At 38.0% G+C, this 23,536-nt stretch overlaps 1 protein-coding gene across 1 annotated transcript in view; it reads right to left on the minus strand.

The window, feature by feature from the left end:
- Nucleotides 1–23,536, minus strand: part of rictor (rapamycin-insensitive companion of Tor) — a 540,306-nt gene that overhangs the window by 260,859 nt on the left and 255,911 nt on the right. The window contains exons 17-19 of the mRNA XM_067138126.2: nucleotides 21,803–22,010; nucleotides 18,951–19,194; nucleotides 17,855–18,103 (exon numbers count right to left, since the gene is read on the minus strand). Of these exons, the coding sequence (XP_066994227.2) occupies nucleotides 17,855–18,103; nucleotides 18,951–19,194; nucleotides 21,803–22,010 (701 nt within the window). The remainder of the gene's footprint in view (nucleotides 1–17,854; nucleotides 18,104–18,950; nucleotides 19,195–21,802; nucleotides 22,011–23,536) is intronic.

Genomic DNA, 23,536 nt, shown 5'->3' on the forward strand with positions numbered 1-23,536 from the left:
AAGTTGCTTTACGTCGCATCGACACAGATAGGTCTTATGGCGACGATGGGACAGGAAAGGGCTAGGAGTGGGAAGGAAGCGGCCGTGGCCTTAATTAAGGTACAGCCTCAGCATTTGCCTGGCGTGAAAATGGGAAACCACGGTAAACCATCTTCAGGGCTGCCGACAGTGGGGTTCGAACCCACTATCTCCCGAATCCTGGCCGCACTTAATTGACTACAGCTAACACAACTGAATTAAAATCTAGCAAGTTCCACCATTTCAATACAAAATACGATGTTGTTTAATGGTATTTACAACATTATTTTATTGCAGAACATGTTTCGGTGTTTTATTTTGACACCATCATCAGCTGTATAGTAAGTGAAAAAAAAACTTGGTGATATAAACAATGAAAAACAACATATTGCTAAACTTAGCTCCTTAAAATCTAAATTATGCTGGTTTGAAAAACTCTAATTTACAACAAGAAAACTCTTGTGATGTCATAAATATAAAATCTCATCTGGGTGATGAGTTGTTTTAAAATTCCGTAATGGCTATAATTCTGTACACTCGTAATGTCGGATTCAAATACGATCTTAAAATTGAGGAGTTAAAGTTGAATACAGTCCTTTAATGTTAAAAATGTTCATTTCCTATATACATTGTTAGCCATTTGTAGATAAAAAACTCATTGTGTACAATAAAATTGTTAAACTGCACCGTCCTCTAAGCTTTGTTGATGTATAAAAACGTAGGTTTTGTGCTGTATGTATAATGGTTAGAACTGTGATTTGATTTGCCCTGAAGTTGTTAGGCGGGCATAGCTTCTCAGTTCAATGCAACCCTCTACGACTGTGTACTTCGCGTGACGACTGCAGCACTACGAGTTAATTAACTCTGTTAATTTCATGATTAATACAATCAAAAGCTTTATTTAAATCACATAACACCAAAGAGATCGCCTGCTTGTTTTCAAAAGCTGTTAATATATGGAAACAATTTCAAGAACAGCAGTAGTAGTACATTTACCTTGTCGAAACCCAAACTGACTGCTGGATAGGAGATTGTAAGTTTCAAAATAGTTGCTAAGTTGATTGTACAAAAGTGATTCAAATATTTTAGAAATTATTGGAACAATTGATACTGCACGATAGTTCTGAAGACATTTTTGTCCCCACTTTTAAATACTGGAATAACTTTAGAAATTTTAAGTAGATCAGGAAAAACTCCAAACTCTAAACACTTATTAAAAATAAAAGTTAGAGGTTCAGAAATCAAATGTATTATTCTTTTAATGATGTAATTAGATAACCAATAACAATCCATACTCTTAAGAGTTTGATAATTTTAAGCTAACTTTAATTACTTCATCAGATGTGATTTCAACCCAGTGATGGTAAGGTAGGTAAGGGTTGTTCTGCCCGAAGGCAGGTCCGAACCTCCGCAAAGATGTTCCTGAGCCGGAGTTTACGTGCGGTAGGGTGGCCAGTTCCTTTCCGCTCCTCCATTCCCTTACCCCCCACCAACAGCGCGTGGCAACCCATCCAACTCCTGACCACACCCAATGTTGCTTAACTTCGGAGAGCTCACGGGATCTGGTGTTTCGACACGGCTACGGCCGTTGGCCAGTGATGGTAAATGGGATGAAAAGTCAAGTTGTAAGTTTCACCAAGAGGAAAAGTTATCTCAGTTTTAATTATTGTGTTGCTGGGGTGATAGTATTTAATGGGGAACAATGTAAGTACCTAGGTGTTAATATAAAGAATGATCTTCATTGGGGTAATCATATTAAGGAGGTAGTTAAGAAAAGTTACAGATCTCTTCACATGGTTAAGAAAGAATTTAGGGGTTGTAGTAAGGATGTAAAGGATGTAAAGTCTCTGATAAGACCGCAGTTAGAGTATGACTCCAGTATATGGGACTCTCGCCAGGACTACTTGATACAAGAACTAAAAGAGATTCAAAGGAAAGCAGCAAGATTTGTTCTGGGTGATTTCCGATAAAGAAGCAATGTTACTAAAATGTTGCAAACTTTGAGCTGGGAAGACTTGGGAGTAAGGAGAATTGCAACACACTACAATGACCCCCCCCTTAACCCTTCTACGATTTCACGGCTGGCACTTCTCTCCTTTAAACCACAAATCCGTTTGGGCTCAGCATTTAAGAAAAACAATGCAGTTTCATTGGTGTTGATGGTTATGAATTTCATGTTTTTGGTCCGTATTGAACTGCGAATAATATATAAGTAATAATAATAATAACGTAAATGTTTCCACCTTTTCAATACAATATATTCACAAAATTATACGGTACTAGTTTCGACCCCTTAGTTTCGACCCCTAGATGGGTCGAAACTAGTACCGTATAATTTTGTGAATATATTGTATTGAAAAGGTGGAAACATTTACATTATTATTATTATTACTTATATATTATTCATTGGTGTTGACAATATTATTTGGTGCATACGAATTGATTATATGAGCCACGCTTTTTCGTCAATTGTCAGCATCACCAGTGTTTGCGCATTTTGCTTCTCCGTGCACTGCCTGCTACATGATACTGTGGTGTTCCTTAAAACGCTGCATACAAAAGAATAACAATTTTACTTGAACTTTGCAAATACGAAGCACACTGTAAGCACACAGAAAGCAAGTGAAAGTATGAAAACCTACCCCAGCACGTTCTGGACAATGTGTTCTATCATGACGTGGATAAACTCTGAATTTAAATTACTGTGTAAAATACTATTTTTAAAAAATGTAAAGGCAGTTTCGAGTTCAAAGTCTGAATTTTGGTAATGGGACAGACATTGTTCTTCAAATTGCAAATTATCCGTATTTCGAATTAAACAATTTAAATAACATGCAAAGCCGTATGTCATGTTTCCGGGAATGAGAGATTCTTCAAATTAGGTGGGATTTTGAATTAACCGATTTTGAATTATCGAGATTGTACTGTAGATAGGATGGGGACTTATGTTGAAAAGTAACAACAATGTAAAATGTACGTAATTTTGACAAACAAAATAGTTACAACAAAATGCCCATTTATATCTGACTTACCCTCATACATTAATAAAAAGTGTATTGAATGGGTGGGACCCTTTCTTTTCTCTACTTGAATTGTAACTGATAGGCATGACATTTCAGAGTGTGGAAAGACTTCTGCAGGCTACTGCATCCCTGGGAAGGATACGGCCTGTTCAAAATCATCCCATAAGGTCTGCTCACAATGAAGAGGTCCTGCTGGACACAGTCCGGCATAACCCTCACACTAAGATGTGGGCAATTGCAAAGGAGACGAATATCAGCCGGGCGTCTCTTATGTAGATATTGCATACCCAGCGGTTTTGCCCATACCATCTCATACCTGCCAACTTCATAAAACCAAAAATCAGGATATTTAGATATGCAAATCAGGAAACATCGGGAGGAATCAGGAGATACAATTGGTCAAAACTGCTTGTTCTACATGTCTTGCGCAATACAGGAGTATAATGGTATATTATAACACTTAATGTCTCAAAACCCGACTGTTGCTATATGAGGCTACCAGGTTAAAAATTGCATATCTTTATTCCCTCACAGGAAGTATGAGAGCAAGATGATCGGTCTTTGATAAGTCTTCTGAAAATAGTATGAACTCATGCTCCACACGTATGAATCAGTCATGCACTTAGATGCAATTACTTAGCAAATGCATAGAATATATTGCATCACGCGCCAGCGCGATTATGCGAAGTGCAATGTTATTTTTATCAAGTAGTACAATAAAATTTGCCAGAATTGTCTCGGAATGGCTCCTAAAATCTCTAGAAAAGTCACTAGTCTTTATCTTTGAAATTCTGTCACTAAATTATTTCAAAAAAGTCCAAACCTAGCGATAGTCTTCAGAATCGACTACACTGATGTGAACGATATACGATATACGCGACGCGATATACCGGTTTCAATAAACATCGCACATTAGCGCGCATTTCTCCCATTAATAAACGTTGATATTTCATACGAAAGCAGCAATGAACGAAGGACTTCCGGCACTTGTATAGAAAGCTGAAATGGCAGAATTTGAAAACATATTTTTAAAGTTCACCAAAAAAAAGCTAAAATCGGGAGAAATAATAGAGTAATCGGGAGGCGGGAAAAGCTGTTGAAAATCGGGAGTCTCCCGCCTAAATCGGGAAAGTTGGCAGGTATGCCATCTGTACTTACACCAGGAGCTCGATGGTCATGATTTTGAGGCACGGGTGGCATTCTGTCAATGGACCTTACAGCATGTGGACAATCATGCTACCTTTTAGCGACTATCTTATTTATAGACAAAGTGCGGTTCCACAACAACGGAACCATTAATCGACATAATATGCATTACTGGAGTGTGGATAGCTTTTCATATACAGTGGAGTGTGAACGTATGGAGTGGCATTGTGCGTTATCACCTCATTGGTCCCCATTTCTTTGAGAAACCCCTGATAGGAGAACACTTTCTGCAGTTTCTCCAAGATGACCTACTGTCGTTCTTGGAACGTGCCTCTCCTTGACCGCTACAGGATGTGGTTTGAACATCACGGAGCTGCACACGGTAGTGGTCGGCCGGAACCATCTCCATGCGACGTATCCTGATAAATTGATAGAAAGGGGTGGACCTGGCCTCTGGCCCATATGATCGCCCGATCTTACGCCTCAGGATTCTTTTCTATGGGACCATGTAAAACAACTGATGTATGCACAGGAGTCAGCCAGTCCTGGTCACCTTAGACAGCTCATCACTGAGGCATGCCGACCCATTACACCAGATGTTGCAACATGCCAGACAGTCCTTACAACATCGCGCACAGCTCTGTGTCGACCACAGAGGTAGTCAGTTTGAGCAGATGCTGCATTAAAATACAGTAAAACCTCGTTAATTCGAAGTCGTTGGGACTCAAAAATCGGACTTCGAATTACGTGATTTCGAATTAACCGCCAATTCGCAATTCAGTAGTACCAACCCTTGCCGCGTTACAAAATATTCTAAGGCCCGTTACTGCATGCAGTTAACCTTCATTCAAAGTTTATACCTTTCAAATGCCATGAAAAAAGAACTATTTCCAAAATGTATCCAAGAAGGTGCATTTACAATGTTCAAATAATGCATTTGGATAAATCACTGACAAACATAACCTCACGCAACGAAAGAAAAAAAAAGCACAATTCAAAGACGAGGAGAAATCTATGCTCGCTCCCATGTGCAAGTGCTTTATTAATTGGATTACTATACTGTATGCATTTTAGATGCATTGTATTTACACAGAAAGTACTCGATGCCCTTAAAAGCGAACTTTCCTATGACTATCCTTGTATGATTTCCCGCCATGCCACTTCTCTCGTACTTCAGAAATGTAAATACTTGCCGCGTCACGAAGTATTCTAAGACCCATTAATACATGCAATCACCTCGATTCACAGTTTAAACCTTTCAAATGCCATGGAAAAAAACTAGTTCCGAAATGTATCCAACAAGGTGCATTTACAATGTTCAAATAATGCATTTGGATAAATCACTGACAAACATAACCTCACGCAACGAAAGAAAAAAAAAAGCACAATTCAAAGACGAGGATAAATTATGCCGGTTCCCCTGTGCAAATGCACTATTTTTTGGATTTCTTTACCGTTTGCATTTTTATTATAGATGCTTTGTACTGGCATGGAAAGTGCCAGACGCTCTTTAAACATTGTGGCTTATCGAAGTTTCCTATGACGAGGAGATAAAGTATCTCGCTTCCATGTGCATTGTAACACACTACTATGACCCCCATCCCTCACACTGTACGATTTCCCGGCTGGCAATTTCTCCTTTAAAACCATAAGACCGTTTGGGCTCACATTAAAATAAGGCAATGCAGTTTCACCGGCAATGACAATATTGTTCGGTGCCTACGAATTTATTATATTTGCCACTTTTTTTCGTCAACTGTCGGCATCGCCTGTGTTCACAGATCCTGTTTTCCTGCACACTGCCTGTTGCGTGATATTACGGGTTCCTTAAAAGGTTGAACACAAAAGAATTCAGATTTCATTCAACTTAGCAATCATGAAGCGCATTGTAGACCCACCGAAGTGAGTGTAAGCAAATACAGTAGAGACAATACGCGACACGGATTTCGCCTTGCTAAAATGGGAGACAATTCGACGGTGGCGCTCTTAGTGACTTGACCTGAACAAATCGCGCTAAATTCAAATATCAATGGAAATGTATATACGGAAATGGATAAATAAATTACGTCTAGAAAGAAAGTGGTATTGAGATATTAACTTAGAAGTTGCTAAAGCAATTCTGGATAAATGAATGAATTATTATTTAAAAGGTTATTATTCAAAGACTGAAATTAGACACATAAACAAGATATGAAATGGGCTCCTGTGAAATGGCTTGATCTTTCATTTATGCATTACTTTTTAGCTTTAGCATTCCTGCCTGAACTTTTACGGTTGGATTTGTCTTTTTTCTCATTTAGAAAATATTGTAGATCACATTAAGACACTTGTCAATAAAAATATTGGCACATTCCTTACACACATGATGCAATGAATTAACATTTAAAAGCTGGACAATTTTCCTCTTAACATGAAGCCCACTAACAGAAAGAAAATCTATAAAATTCCGGCTTTAATCTGAGAAGAAGGATTAAAGAAAGAAAAGTATGAAAATGTTGTCGATAGTGATGCTTTGAGGAATATTTACGTACAATTAGAGTAAAAATTTAACATACCCTTGGCTGTATAGTCAAGGATTTTTAAAGTCGCTGGCCTGGAAATAATCTGAACAGATCTTATAATTCTTATATAAGCGTAACGTCCCTTCTTTCTTGTACACCTTATCCAAATCACTTCTGTGATATGTCAAAACCCACAGATCACACCTACAACAACACATCGGTATTGAAGGTTAACTGCTGCACTATACAATAAAATTTGCGTATTACATTTTATGCCAGTTAAAATATGGGTTGAGCAGGTTAGAAGATTATGAAGTACTATAAAAATCTCTGTCACTGGAAGAATATATATGCAAACACAATATTACTTACACGTTCTTGTCACGAGGGAAACTGAAGAACGACCGCGCATATTTCCCTACTTCGTAATTACTGCAGCCAAACACAGCACATACCTTTCACCTCATGTTGAGAGGAGATATCAAGGAATGACACACGCTACTATTTAATTATGTCAACTCACTGAAACGCATAAATAACACCAAAAACTTCACACAAAAATACACGTGCTCTTATGAGAGAATCAGTACTGTTCAGGTCTATCCGCTAGAGTGAGCTCCAACAGCTGTCCCTCGATATCTTGCTCAGTGTCGCGTATTGTCTCTACTGTATTTGGTGTAAGTGCGGAAAGCCACCCCTCCACATTCCGGAACGCGCATTCTATTATGACGCGGAGCGGATAAATTTCGAGTTGAAATTACTGTGTAACATACTATTGTTTTAAAATGTAAAGGCAGTTTCGAATTAAAAGTCTGAATTTCGGTAATGGGGCCGACATTGTACTTCGAATTACGAATTATCCGTATTTCGAATTAAACAATTGAAATACCGGTAACATGCAAAACTGTATCTCATGTTTCCGGGAACGAGAGCTTCTTCGAATTAGGCGGGATTTTGAATTAACCGATTTTGAATTATTGAGGTTCTACTGTACATAGGTACAGTAAAACCTCGTTAATTCGAAGTCGTTGGGATTCAAAAATCGGACTTCGAATTACGTGATTTCGAATTAACCGCCAATTCGCAATTCAGAAGTACCAACCCTAGCCGCATTACAAAATATTCTATGGCCCGTTACTGCATGCAGTTAACCTTGATTCACAGTTTATACCCTTCAAATGCCACGAAAAAAGAACTATTTCCAAAATGTATCCAAGAAGGTGCATTTAGAGTATTCAAGTAATGCACTCAGATATCTCACTGGCAAACATAACCTCACGCAACGAAAGAAAGAAAAAAAGCACGATTCAAAGATGAGGAGAAATCTATGCTGGCTCCCATGTGCAAGTGCTTTATTAATTGGATTACTATACTGTATGCATTTTAGATGCCTTGTATTTACAAAGGAAGTACCCGATGCCCTTAAAATCGAACTTTTCTATGACTCTATCCTTGTACGATTTCCCGCCATGGCACTTTTCTCGTACTTCAGAAATGTAAACACTTGCCGCGTCACAAATTATTCTAAGACCCATTAAAACATGCAATCACCTCGATTCACAGTTTAAACCTTTCAAATGCCATGGAAAAAAACTATTTCCGTAATGTATCCAACAAGGTGCATTTACAATGTTCAAATAATGCACTTGGATAAATCACTGACAAACATAACCTCACGCAACGAAAGAAAAAAAAAAATCACACAATTCAAAGACGAGGATAAATTATGCCGGTTCCCCTGTGCAGATGCATTATTTTTTGGGATTTCTGCATTGTTTGCATTTTTAGATGCTTCGTAATGGCATGGAAAGTGCCCGACGCCCTTAAAACATTGTGGTTTATCGAACTTTCCTATGACGAGGGGATAAAGTTTCTCGCTTCCATCCCCTGAGCATTGCAACGCACTACTATGACCCATTTAAAACCGTAAGACCGGTTGGGCTTGCATTAAAATAAAGCAGTGCAGTTTCACCGGCAATGACAATATTGTTCTGTGCCTACGAATTTATTATATGAGCTACGGTACGTTTTTTCGTCAACTGTCGGCATCGCCAGTGTTCGCGGATTCTGTTTTTCCGCACACTGCCTGTTGCGTGATATTATGGCGTTCCTTAAAAGGTTGAATACAAAAGAATTCCGATTTCATTCTACTTAGCAATCATGAAGCGCACTATAGACTCACCGAAGTGAGTGTGTGTGCGGAAAGCTACCCTTCCACGTTCCGGAACGCGCGTTCTATTATGACGCGGAGCGGATAAATTTCGAGTTGAAATTACTCTGTAACATACTATTGTTTTAAAATGTAAAGGCAGTTTCGAATTAAAAGTCTGAATTTCGGTAATGGGGCCGACATTGTACTTCGAATTACGATTTATCCGTATTTCGAATTAAACATTTTAAATAACATGCAAAACTGTATCTCATGTTTCCGGGAACGAGAGCTTCTTCGAATTAGGCGAGATTTTGAATTAACCAATTTCGAATTATCGAGGTTCTACTGTAATTGAAATCCTGTTACACGTTTCCTAGCCTCTTGTAACCCAGCTCCATACCATATACCACCATACCAATGACCCTTTTCAGGCCCAAATAAACAAATCAGTCCGTGGAGACTATTAAGTATGGAAACTTGGCACATGCAAGTCAACTGGGTGTAAAAAGAAAAAAAAAATGTAGGATTTGAACCTTTGAGCACCATCTACTATCACAACTCCTATCTCTCCCCTAGCAAGTAAGCTACTGCACTGCTTGACATGCAGCGTGCAGTTCCCAGTCTATACAATACTGTTCCTGGTCTGTCCTTGTGTACCTCCTGTTGTAAGGTACATATTCATATCTATGCTCATTTTACTGATTCATTCAGGGTAATCACACTGAATTAACCCATTGGCACAAAGTCACGGAACCATTCCGTGCTCAGCTACTAAGGACGTGAGGCAAAACCACGGAACTGTCCCGTGTTCAAGCACAATGAAGCAATTTTAACTGATTCCACAATATATGGAGATAGTTATGACTCCGTATATGTGTGAGGGACACCTCTCTTCATATTCTTTGCATACGTATCTTGATAATCAACGATAGCCCCAAGTAAACGGACATGGCAGCTCGTCGGTGGCTGAAAGAAAAAGAAATTGAATCTTTGCTTGAAAGTGATTATAATTATAATTCTTTCCATGAAAGTGACCGTAAAGTGAGTAGTATCAGTTCTAGTTCTGATGATGACAAATTGAATAGTGCCGTCAATGAAGAGGAGGAGGAGCAATGAGAAGATAAATGTGACGTAAACATGCCAACCAACTGATTATGGGTGTCATAGGTTATGATTTTCATTTCCGTGTTAATGTGTAACTAATATAATAGAGTTTGAGGGATGTTCCCCATCATGTTAACACTGGCGCAGGAGGAAGTGGGAGAGTAGGTGCTACTGATCTAAACAACTAATAATGTTATTGGCTTTACGTCCCACTACCTACTCTTTTATGGTTTTCGGAGATGCTGAGGTAGATTTACTGGCACGAGGCTGGCGTATTTGTGCACCGTCAAATACCACCGAACTGAGCCAGGATCGAATCTGCCAAGTTGGAGTCAGAAGGCCAGCGCCTTAACCGTCTGAGCCACTCAGCCCAGCGATCTAAACAACTTGACTCTTGAAGGAGATTTAACAATTTTCTTTGAACAGGCCACAAATTGATCTACCAATGACAAAAAAGTGTGTATTGTCTCAGCAATGCGATTAAGAGCATGTGCCATACGAGTTATATGAATTAAGTTAGGAAAAATGCCTTTCAGTGTTTGTCCTGATTTTATCATATAACTTCCTGCATCGGTAACAAATAAAAGTAGCGGGTCGTATTTGATTCCAGATGGCCGTAATAATTTCAATGAGTCCATCACACACTGCGTTACAGTTTCGTTGTTAGTGGCCAGAAACACACACACATTAAGAAGATACGGTATTGTCTTTTGTTCCTTATTTAAGGCGCCAATAAATTGGCCCTCAGAATCAGTGGTTTCATCAATAGACAACCACACAAACTGATCCGCTAATTCAATTAGTAAATTTAACAATATATCATTGTAACAACATCCTACATAAGTCTTACGCAATATACTTGCTTCAGGTACATGTCATCGAGTGCATTTGGCAAGAAAATGCTTTGATGTGGGGTTATTTAATTTTATACAAGGGAATATCAGAGCTAAAAATGCTTGGCACAAGTCGTAAGAAAATTAATTAATCCTACTTCCTAAACACACTAATAGTTGTTTCTGAACAGGCTCTTTACTTGCGAGTTTGCTAGTTAAATTCTCCTTATGTTTTGCTGTGTTTATGTGTTGAACTATTTGAAAGCTTTTCTCACTCCCTATAGTTTTCTCACATGCTCCAAAGAACAGTACCCTATTATCTGTGTATATTAAGTCACCTGAAAACTCCTTCTGTAAATTAGTTAATCTACAACTCGAGTTGCTCTTATTTTTGGCATTTAAAGAACTTTTTTAACGAGCACTTTATACGCGAATCATAGTTTGGTCACAACCAGTTCATAACACCATTAAACGACTCAATGGACAGCCAGTCGACAGCTAAGTACAAAACATGAGAGTAGATGATGAAACAGGAAATTCACTGCATGACATCATAACTCCTGACCACATGACAAGTTGCGTCGTCATGCACAACATTACTGCAAACATGAACCAGATGAAAAAAACTGATTAAAAATACTGTAAAAACCAATAAACTGATTAAAATATGACATATAGGTGCTAAAATATTAAAATATGATGCATTTATCAAAATCACAAAAATATGCAGTTATATGCACCATAAAAGCATGTTCAAATGACTGAAAATTCCATAATTCATGCACATAATGTATAAGCATACATTTTTAACCCCTAAAAAAACATGCAAATGCATGAACTTCCGAGCCCTAATGATCACCATAGAAACCCACGACAATGCGAAGCGTTTATTGGGTGATCATAACAGAAGTAGACTGAAATCAGACACACTGTGGCATGATTGTACTGTTGACGGAATAAAAGTCTATATTGCATTGTATATCCTTATGGGACAGGAATGGGAAGGAAAGGGCCGTGGCCTTGTAAAAGGTACAACGCCGGCATTGACCTGGAGTTGAAAATGGGGTGGGGAAAGGTCAAGGATGGCCGACGGAGGATTCGAAACCATCTGTCTCCCTCGTACAGAACTAGCAACTATTTTACGCAAAATGCTACACTGACCTGTTCAGTATAATAAATAATAATAATAAGTATAATAATAATAATAATAATAATAATAATAATAATAATAATAATAATAATAATAATAATAATAATAATAATATATTATTCATGGGAAGCTGTAGACAAAAATTTCCTTTAAAATAATTCCTGCTCCAGGGCATATTCATTGTGCCAATGTCTGCCTCAATGGGTTAATAGCCGCACTCATATTCCTGCTGGTTTTTAGCTCATAACCACACATCTCGTTATATTACTATTACTATACTACTATATTACTATTATATTACTATGGTTTAGAGAGAGGGACTGATGTATTTCAGAACTGTAGTAAATATGGCAGGATGCATAAAACTAAATCGCAAGGGGCTGGTGAACCACCCAGTATATTCTCATCTTCTTTGGTATACCATGTAGTTATTGTACCATCCACCTACTTTCTCTTGTTACTGAATCAAAGGCCTTTTCAAAGTCTACAAATATAGTATGCAGCCTGGTGTTTCACTCAATTCATTGCTCTTAATGTACAAATCTGGTTTATACAGGATCCTGTTAGAACAAAATCCTGCTAGTTCTCTCCTAACCTTAGCTTTCACTTTATCCTTTATTTGGTTTAGTATAATCTTATGTGGAAAAGACAACAATGCGATACATGCCATTATTATTATTATTATGTCTTATTATAGCAATTTGTTAAATCTCCCTTCTTTGGAATTTTGATTGTAAGTCCTCTTTTTCAATCTTCTGGCATTTTATCCTTTTCCCACACTTCTCTGAATACCTGATACAAAATTTCTGCCACTAAGTCTATGTACATCTTCAGGATTTCTGGTGGAATTTGATCTATTCCTGATGCCTTTCCACACTTTTATGATTTAAGTACCCCTTTCATTTTCTGAATTGTAGGGAGAACATCAGAAATTCTCAGATCTTGACCAGGTTGTTTGAAGTCATCCTCAATATCTATTTCATTTTCACCAGTAAGCCTGTTCCAATTCAGAATTTCTTGGAAGTGCTCTTTCTTTTCATTTAATCTTCTTAACTTGTTAATAACCTTCTTCTGTTACTCTTGCGTGTTGTTCTACCCAATTAAGTTTGTCATGCTTCACCTCCTTATCAAGGCCCTGATACTGTAATTGTAATGGGACTCTTTTTGCACCTTGTCTGACACAGTTGCAGAATATATTGGAAGTGGAAAGTGTTTGTAGTGGATTTTATTTGTAAACCTTTGTAAGTAGTACTTACTGTATGATCTGGTGTATTGTGATAGAATATTTTATTTGTATTCCATGTAACTACCTAACCTGTACAGTGTAAATATTTTTGTAACATATTGTATTTGTAACTAGTAAGTTACATTTCTATATTTACTGGAACAGTCCAGGAAGTTTGTGACACAAATTTTTGAACAGGGTGTGTTGGCCTTTGTTAGTTACGCATTCGAGGAATATGTTCGTACTATTCTGGAAATGGAAGGATCGCAATCGTTTGTGTTCGAGAAAATGGTTCAAAGATCGCGACCGCTGAAAGAGTTGTGATTGGTCAATCTGGGCAAGCTCCTGTGTTCTGATTGGCTACTCCAAGGCCAGAGTTCCCTTTAAAAGGGGCTAGGCAGCATTTCATGAGGGGTCTCAAGTCTCTGTGCTGTCTTGGTCTTGGCCTGCCGAGCCTGCCGAAGTTTTTGATGTCGTGAACGGCTCCTCGGTACCAGCATGGGCAGCCTTGGGGTAAGCACTGTTGCTTTCTGTCTGGGTTTAAGTTCCATTTAGTTTTCGTTGGTGTATCACAGGAGTTTGCCCTAATCGCCACTCTGTTGATCAGATGTGAAAAGCAAGTTTTGATATCACTCTAAAAGGTAATAGTATTTTGTTTCCTCTTACCTTTAAGATTGTTTTGTGGAATTTGTATTGTACTGAGGTGTATTTACTTAAACTCTTTGAACTTAAGGCAAAGCTCTTGTCTAGGAACATGCAAAACTATATTTGTCAAAGAAAGTGTATATCGTGGGTAGTGTGTGTCTAGATTTGGTGTACTGGCAAATTTGTTTAGGAAGTTAATTTGTATTGCCGATTTTGTAAATAATATTTTGAAAACAAGAGATCACTGTTGGCTTTTCGGGAAACCGCTACCTTCACACTCCATGGCCCTTGGTAAGGTTTCCCAGTTCCCTTTCCACTTTTCTGGTTTATTATCAAGTTGCCCTACTGATATTTACCAGTGTTGTTATCGGCGGAGTTCCGCGTAGTTCATCAGATGTTTTATTGTGTGTGTAGTGTTTTAGGTACCCTGTAACTGCACTTACTTTCCTCCCTTTAAGTGTGTTCGGTGTAACCACTGAAGTACCGGTTACATTGTTTTAGCATTATTCAGTTACTCCTTGGTTTACCTGGCTTTGATTTTATTCCAAGTTTCCATTGATATCCAGTCCCTTTGATTTTTCTCCTTGTATCCCAGAACATTTTCACTTGCTTCTAGTAACACTCTGTCAGCCTTCTTCCACTGTCTTTCTATCCCATCTTGTTCACTTCCAGTTTCCTCAATATCCCCATCAGTTTGCCAACATATTACAACCCTGTTTCTTACTTCAAATATAAATGTATTCTTTACCTCTTTATTCCCTACTTTTCTTCAATCAAATTTCCTTCCAGTATTTGAAAATACCTTGCAATTTGCAAGTGATGGTCACTACCATTATCAGCACCTCTCTCATGTCTAACATTTAGGAGTGCCTTTGTGGGAAATACAAATATGGTCTCGTTCAAGGGTAATGGTTACTGTGATGTGCAGATTCATAGAGCCCTGCATCCCAGAGGGACAACCAAACAAAGCTCATAGAAGGAAGAAGTGATGGGAACTGCCTACGTGCCTTACATTCACAACACCACAGATCGAATTGCTAAGGTCCTCCGCAAACACGATATAAAAACTGTGTTTGGCACCATCACTAAAACTGCTCACAGTTTTAGTAAAACCAAGGACAAATTGTCCCCACTTTTACATCCTGGGATATACAATATTCCCTGTACTTGTGGCAAGGTATAGATTGGCCAAAAATGCCGGTCCACTGGTACTCGTGTCAGGAACATGAACGAAATATCACCAGCCAGACAAATCAGCAATAGCTGAGCATGCTCTATCGTCGGGTCATGATGACACATTCCAAGATGCTCGAGCTCTTACCCACACTAGACACTGCAGGTCCAGGATTATATGGAAAGCTGTGGAAATACATAGAAATCCTAACAATTTCAACAGGGACACTGGCTATCAATTAAGTAATACCGGTTGCCAGCCATTAAGGATTTACATAGATAGTTCCCTTCCCTGTCCCTTCACTATTGTTATTTTGTTTCGGTGTTTTCCAAATTCATACGTTCATTATCTCCAGATGCTTCATTCCAGGCTTGTGTCAGTGTCATACTTTTGTAATGTGCATGCACCTGTCATGTGAGTCCCTCTCAGACTGATTCTGATGGTGCCGTCAGCTTCCGCTTCAAATGCTAGCACTGTACCACGTATGGTAAGCCATTTGGTGAGGAATGAACGTACCACTTTCACTTCTATTAATAATGTCTAAATTCAAACTTCATTCTTGGAGAAGTCTTCCTCATGACCAGTCGAGATTTTCTTCTGAAGACGCAGAGCAAAGATCTCTGTGAAACGTAAAGAATTTCACCTTATTTTCTTGACACGGCATAAACCCAAAAATCTCTAAGTACGGGCTGTGAAAGCATCAATGGTAACATGGTCAATTTGATTCTCTGTCACATGGTCAGGAGATACCCAAGTAACCTTAGAAAATATTGTTTTGGGGAAAGACTGTTACACCAATGGTTAAATCATTTTCTGCACAAAAGTTTACAAACATTTGACCATTTACATTTATTTCTCCCATAATGTGTTTCAATCCTTCATTTAATAATCCAACTTTGGCATTTAGGTCTTCCATCACAACACAGGCATCCTTTTTATTTTGTAAGAGTACTTGGCACAATCCAGAATGAGATTTCATCTTTTGTGCAGTCTTCGGAACGTCTGTAGGGGCATAATATTGTACAATTTTGATCTCACCTTCGTTTTGTATCTAGGAGTTATAATCCTTTTAGAAACAGGATTCCATTCCCGTTTTATTTTTTTCCAATTTCCATACTGTTACCAAGATTACAGGAATACAAGAACCTCAGAATAGAGAAATGTATTCTATCATCAAAGGAAATTTTTGCATTTTAGAAAATGGTTCTAGTTCCAAAACAAAAGTTTCAAAGTCTCTAGGAATTATGAAAATGCTGTTGAATTCCTTGGTGTTGAGAGCTTGGAATATTCATCAACAAGTTTTTAAAAAATCTATGAATGTATATTAATGAGATATCTTCCAGAAAGAGACAAAACTGAAGAAATTGTCCCCTATCTCTCATCAGACTGCATAGAGAATTCTTATCTGGAAGATGATAATTTGTGATTAAATTTCTTGCTTACAGAGGTATTAGCCAACTAGAATGAAGAAAAGTTGCTGATTTTCTGAAGAAAATTTTAAGAAAAACTAATGATGTTATCATAGATGAAAAATAAATTAAACTTGATGAGGAGTGATCAGAGAAGTTCATAAACTCATAGGGCCGACTGCAGAAATGACGACTAGTTTTAAGCCTTAGAAAACGTCTACCTAAACATGCAAAATACATAAACATGGTTAAAAAAGTATAAATGTGAAATATATATGAAAGGTGTTTTACTGCATCACTCTCAATTCTGTGTGTGCATTACACTCCTAAATTACATAGGTTAATACTTTATTTTATAGGAGACCACTTAAAAGTTATTTTAAATTCTGGAACACAAATTAATGTCTTATTTGATTCTTTACAGTTTTATGATATTTTAAATATTTTTTGAATGTGTAAAAGGCATTAAATCTAACTAATAATTTCTGTTGCACTTTCCTTTTTTTTGTTTACAGAATTTTGGTTTCCATATACTATTATTGTGACGTACGAGTACATCAGATGCAGAAATTATAACACTGATTTCTAAACTCCAGGATTATTGTTGATCTAAAGAGAGAATTTTAGAAGACAGCATCAGTGAATGTGCTATTTAGACTTACCTGATCTGATTCAGATTCTAATTTGATCTAAAGAGAGAATTTTAGAAGACAGCATCAGTGAATGTGCTATTTAGATTTACCTGATCTGATTCAGATTCTAATTTGTCTGTTTGATATTATTAGGAACTCCCAATAATTAAAAAAACCCTTTCTACTTTCATTTCATAAAGCTTCTCATTTTTGTCAGCTTGAGACAGCAATCTCCTAGAGGCAGCTGCTATACGACTTATGATTACATTCTGAAAAAGTTTATAACAAAACAGAATGGGAGAAAACTACAAGCCCTCATAACTTCTTCAACTATCACTATATCACACGAGTTGTTCAATTAAAAGATGCTTCCTATTGCATATGTATTGAATTATTACAACTGAAATTCTCAGAACAGGTGGCTTATGACTATATCTGATGGAACCCTTCATTTCTTTAACCATTCATAATACTACAGATATTATTCAATGAAGTTCAGTAGTTCTCACACCAATGTGTTTGGGATTGATGAACACAATGATAGGCTCAATAAATAGCAGTTGCCACCCTCAAATTCTAGACAAGACTAAATAAATTTACTCAAAAGCATGGTACCAGAGGCATGTCAGTGCAGACATATGATCAGGAATCCTTACACGTTAACAGAAATAATTACAAGCACTGGAGAAGGGGTGCATCATTATGAATCAGTTCTTTTATCCACTGATGATTTTTTTTTCCTGTCTGTATTATTGAAGTACACAATTTGTTTTTAAAAATGTGCAAGTTAATAAGACTGTTAATATAGCCTTTTATTCAAGTAACTTAATTATCAAACATACCAGTGAAATAAGTCCAGCGTGCTGATGAAGTTGATTCCTCCAACATCATGCCTTCATCTCCACTGGCAAGGCTCTCATCTTCATCACCTTCAAGATAAAAGTTGCTATGATGAGCTCCCCCAGGCTCCAAGTCCCAACCTGCAGCCCCACTACTCAATGAATTTCTATCTCCTTCAGCAGCAACCACCTCCACCTCTGGCTCAATAACTGGCCACCGTTCATGACGATTGTGTCGGACACAAAGCCATCCTAAAAAACAAAATTAAAAATTTGGTTCCACTTTTATTCCAATTAATTCTACTACTAACATATATATATATTTACAATTTGATTTACTTTCTCCCGAAACAGAAGAGTCAAAGTGATGATGGCGCAAAAAGGGCTAGGAGTGGAAAGGAACCAACTGTGGCCTTAAGGTACAGCCCCAGCATTTGCCTGGTGTAAAAATGGGAAACCACAGAAAACCACCTTTAGGGCTGCCGACAGTAGGGTTCGAATGCACTATTTCCTCGAATGCAAGCTGACAGCTATGTGGCCCAAACTGCACAGGCACTCGAATAATAATAATAATAATAATAATAATAATAATAATAATAATAATAATAATAATAATAGTGCATTGGTCAAAGGCGAAGTTAGAGCTCTAGGTCATCTCTTAACCACATTATGTTTACAATCTCAACACACACAAAAATGTAAAAAAAATTATGATTAATGTTAGGTAAAAACAAATTAAAGAAATTAAATTAAAGAAAAGAAAGAAAAATCAGAACAGTCTTTGGAAGCAAGTATAAACACAGTCATCATCATCATCTACTAAAGGTAATGCCTTGTCGCTGCTAGCCTCTTCATGTTGCTATATGAACCACATGCCAGTTTTGTTTTCATATTGCAGTCAAATTGCAAACTGGGTTGATAGGCCTAGAGTTCTTACATCCTCAGTATAAAAATGTTATGGGGTTTATGGAAAGAAAATCACAACAGTATAGTAGCCAAACATATATCCATGGAGGAATTTTGGTCATAATTTTTGCAACAGAAGACTAAACCTAAAAGATTAACTCAGTCTTTATTCAACTATTTAAGGCTATCTTACCTGTCTTTGCAAGTTCATTAGCTCCCTGGAATGTAGTTGCTAACAGACCAAGAACATAGAAAGCTGTCCCACGAAGTGAGTAAACAGGGGAACTTTCTGCTACACGTGTTACTGCAGAGAACACACCCTCCTCAGCCAACAATGTCACACCTGCTGGTGATGTGCCAATATGTCCACATGCCCACAATGCTGCTTTCAGTTCAAGAATCTCTTGTTCTGTACTACAGCGCTGAAGATGTACACACTGTAAAGTCAGCAGAATTCACATTCTATAGTCCACTTCTCTCTCTGTCCACTCACACTACAAGGTGATACACCTCATACATTTTTCCTTACCATAGTCAAATCAATTTAGAAAAAGAGGAAAGCAGATATTGACGGACCTAAAATATTTGAAATAAAGAACAAAAAGGATTTATTTTAGCTACTGATTTACTTTGCACTAACACTCTGAAGGTTTTCAGTGATGCAAGGATGGGAAAGGGCTAGGACTGGGAAGGAAGCGGTCATGAAGGGCGTGAAAATGAACAACTCCCTAGTATTCGTAAACCTAATACTGTCAGAGTCGGTAAAGAACAATAGTTCACCAAGGGAGGTCAGATAGAATAGATGAAAGTGAGGAGCCTGGCAAAAGTAAGTGGAAGCAATGCCAGGACGCGGCTAATGAACCCGTGGTCAGCAACTCATGCTCCCAAGCTAAGAGCCCCGGGGACCCCTTTTAGTCCCCTCTGACAACAGACAAGGGATACTGTGGGTGTTATTCTACTGCCCCCAGCCACAGTGAAAAGGGCCAGCCCCCTATTCTAGGAGTAGTGTCTTGCCTCTTATCTGGAGGCTCTGTGTTTGATTCCTGACCAGGTCAGGGATTTTTATCTGGATCTGAGGGTTCGTTCGAGTTCTGCTCAGTCTATGTGAGGAAAATTGAGCACCTATCTGATGATGAGATAGCAGCCTGGTCTAGAAGGGCAAGAATAATGGCTGACAGGATTCGTCATGCTGACCATGTGCCATCTCTGAACCTGCAGGCCTTCAGGCTTAGTAGTAGTTGCTTGGTTGCAGTGTTGCCAACACTAAGAGTGAAATCCACTGATTGACTGTGCAATTCCGCTACAAATTTGCTAGATTCTTCAACATTTATTTTAATTTTATTTAATAATAAATAAATACATAAATAAAATGTGTAAACTTGCGTATTTGTTTCCCGAGTTGGAACAAAGCTTAAGACAATCTAGTGCTTAACTGCTTGCCGCTTACTAACAGCTCCACCCTCTTAATTAATGCAAAATAAATATGGAATTACAATGAACAGGCATTAAGATTCTATTACACCGTAATATGTTCTTTGGAATTTTAAGTCCCCAAATCTGTTGATTTGTCAATGATGATACTGTAAGGGCTCTCACCTATATATTTTTTCCAACTCATTTATGAAATGAGGGTGAAATGTGTTTTTAATTATTGCAGTACACTTCGTTCCATGCATCTCAAAATCTCTGGCAACAACAGAGTCTGTTAACATCGTCTTGGAAACTTTGGCAAAATGATCAGTGGTTAATAAACTACATTGTTCCAGAATAAATAAGGCTGCACTGTCCTCAGCTGATTTTGACTTAATATCTGTGCTTAGTTTCAGAAAAGTGATAACCTTTTGCCATGCTGGAGACAATACGTTTGCCACCTCAATATGCTTTTTACTTTTATAATGATCTTTAAGTCACTATCAAGCGACTCCAATGGGGTACATCTAAAAAAAAATTACGTTCCACATAAATAGTTCCTCTTCCCCAGGTTTCGAAAGAAGCCAGTCTTCAAACAACTTATTCTTTAACCATTCACTGCTAAATTTTGGGGTATATTGTAGGTTTGGCATTTTGATAAAACTTAGTAAAACACTTGATATTTAAATATACACATACAGTAAGTACAATGAGTCAATGTTCCACTTCATTAGGGCTTAGGTAATATAAATTGATAAAGTAAATAGTTAAACATAAAAAAATATTTAAAAAAACACAGCATGCATGCACATCACACTGATGAAAGTCACTAAAATACTAAATACTTTAAAAAATGACCCCTGTGGTGCTGCAGTAGGATGACAGTCCCTCAGACATGAGTGAATAACTGAACTAATATACACACACACAAAAAGGAAAACAGATCTCGTCCAGGAAAAAAACAGTACTTTCCAATTACAGGAAAGGGATTTGCACACTCGGCCTGACACAACTGAGAAACAACTATAGTGGTACTTCCACTACGGACTAAATACATTCTAATTTTCCCACTAATTTGATTCAGTTGTATTTATGCCATAAATGTGTGACATTACATCTACAATTTACAAGGGCACTAGAAAACTCTCTAACACACAAAAATTCCATCAAAATTTCCGCTAGCCTCTAAATGCATTTTTTTGTCACGAAAAGGATTCAGAATCTGCCAGATTTACTGGGAAATCTGCTAAGTTGGCAACATTGCTTGGTAGGCACATCAGGACTTAGCATCGTGAGTTTTTTTGTTTTGTTTCTGTGAAAAGGGGTAAACCTCTTTTTTCATTTTTCTAAAAATCAATTTTGTTGCAGATTTTAACATTTGGAATTGCAGTATACTCCTCAGATGACCCGCAATATAAATACGTACATAAATATCTGAAACATAACCAATAAATTAAAACAGATGCCATAAGTGCCCTGTGCAAACACTCCACAGTGTAGTAAATGTTCCAAATGTGACAGCTGCCTTGCTAAGAAATACAGTACATCATAAATCCACCTTAAATTTTAATAACAAAAGTATGGAAACCTCTACATTTTTGGATAACAAATACTTATATTACAAAACAAACTCACTTGAAATAAAGGAGAAAGCCTTCCTTCTCGTACCAAGAGCTGCATACCACGCTCATGCTGTACTAACTGTCCATACAGGTGAGGAGGAACATAGACGTCACGGACACAATGTTTTGCACTTGTAACACGTCGGCTGTAATGTCCATCCTCACCACGTTGATGAAGAGTAAGTGAGTCATGCAGCTCACCTTCGACCAACCGAACATATCTGAAAATTTTATATCTCCTTTTACTACTCCATCAATCCTAGTAAAATACTGTTCACATGGCCTACAATAAACATACAAGAAAGACCACTAATTACTGTTAATTCTGAAATATTTACTGGAAGGTAAATGGTTCCATTGTATATACAGTTATTACAAAATTAAAACACACTTGCACCCGCTAGAGGACAGAAGAGTGAACAGCAGGCATATCAGAGGACTGAGTACAGTCATCACATGAGTCTTACATTACCAACTAGACAAGAAGAATTTGTGAGTGCTAAAAATAAAAAATAAAAAGATGGTATGTGTGTAGATTATTCAGGGAATAGTGACCTTAGAGCAAAAGGAACCATTTTATTACACAGGACTAGTTGACAGACTAACTAAGCAGTCACAGATTCAGTGCGGTGTATATATATATAATCCTTTATAGAGGAAACTGACCCTCAGTGGGGTTTTTTTTTTACAATTGGCTTAACGTCGCACTGACACAGATAGGTCTTACGGTGATGATGGGATAGGAAAGGTCTAGGAGTGGGAAGGAAGTGTTCATGGCCTTAATTAAGGTACAGCCTCAGCATTTGCCTGGTGTGAAAATGGGAAACACCGAGCTCAATAGCTGGGCAGCCCTGAAAATGGTTTTCCGTGGTTTCCCATTTTCACATCAGGCAAATGCTGGGGCTGTACCTTAATTAAGGCCACGGCCGCTTCCTTCCCACTCCTAGCCCTTCCCTGTCCCATCGTCGCCATAAGACCTATCTGTGTCGGTGCGACGTAAAAGCAACTAGCAAAAAAAAAAAAAACAGGGAAACTACGGAAAACCATTTTCAGGGCTGCTGACAGTGGGGCTCGAACCCACTATCTCCGGATGCAAGCTTACAGCTGTGTGCCCCTAACCGCACGGCCAACTCGCCCAGTCTTCAATGGGTTTATCATAAGACACAGTATTGAACAATGTTTATGTTTTTGAATATAAATGGTTCCTTAAAAGAAGCACGGAGCCACATACAGCTGCCTCAACAATGATGGCTAGGTAGCTTTCCTTGAGGGCAGACCTCTTCCACAGCTCAGCCTTCATCCTTGGTATGGTACCTTTTGTACCCACTGACAATCCGCAGACGGTGACGGAGTTCACATGATATTTCTCCATGATGTAATTGGATACTGAAACATAGATTGCCTGCTTCTCAGAGTGCACATCGTGCGGCTGTTTTTCGCCCCATTCTAGACGTACTATTGGATCCAGTATTACAGAATGATCTCTCTGTTTATCGATGGCTAGAATATCTATTCTTCTCGTGCTACCGTTTTCAGATAAGCAGTTCACTTCTTCATATACTTCCCACCAATTTTCGCAAAAGGCTTTTTGCAATAAGGCCACGAATTTTGTAATAATGAGTATCCCTAAGCAACGAGCCAAAATGACAGTAGCCGAGAACAGGTTCCAAAGTTTCAATCTCACCAAATGCTTCCTTTTTCCCTCTTTCTTGACTAATAATATGAGAGACCATACCAAATCCTGGAA

The sequence above is a fragment of the Anabrus simplex genome, chromosome 1 (assembly GCF_040414725.1).
Source record: "Anabrus simplex isolate iqAnaSimp1 chromosome 1, ASM4041472v1, whole genome shotgun sequence".
Taxonomy (NCBI): Eukaryota; Metazoa; Arthropoda; class Insecta; order Orthoptera; family Tettigoniidae; genus Anabrus; species Anabrus simplex.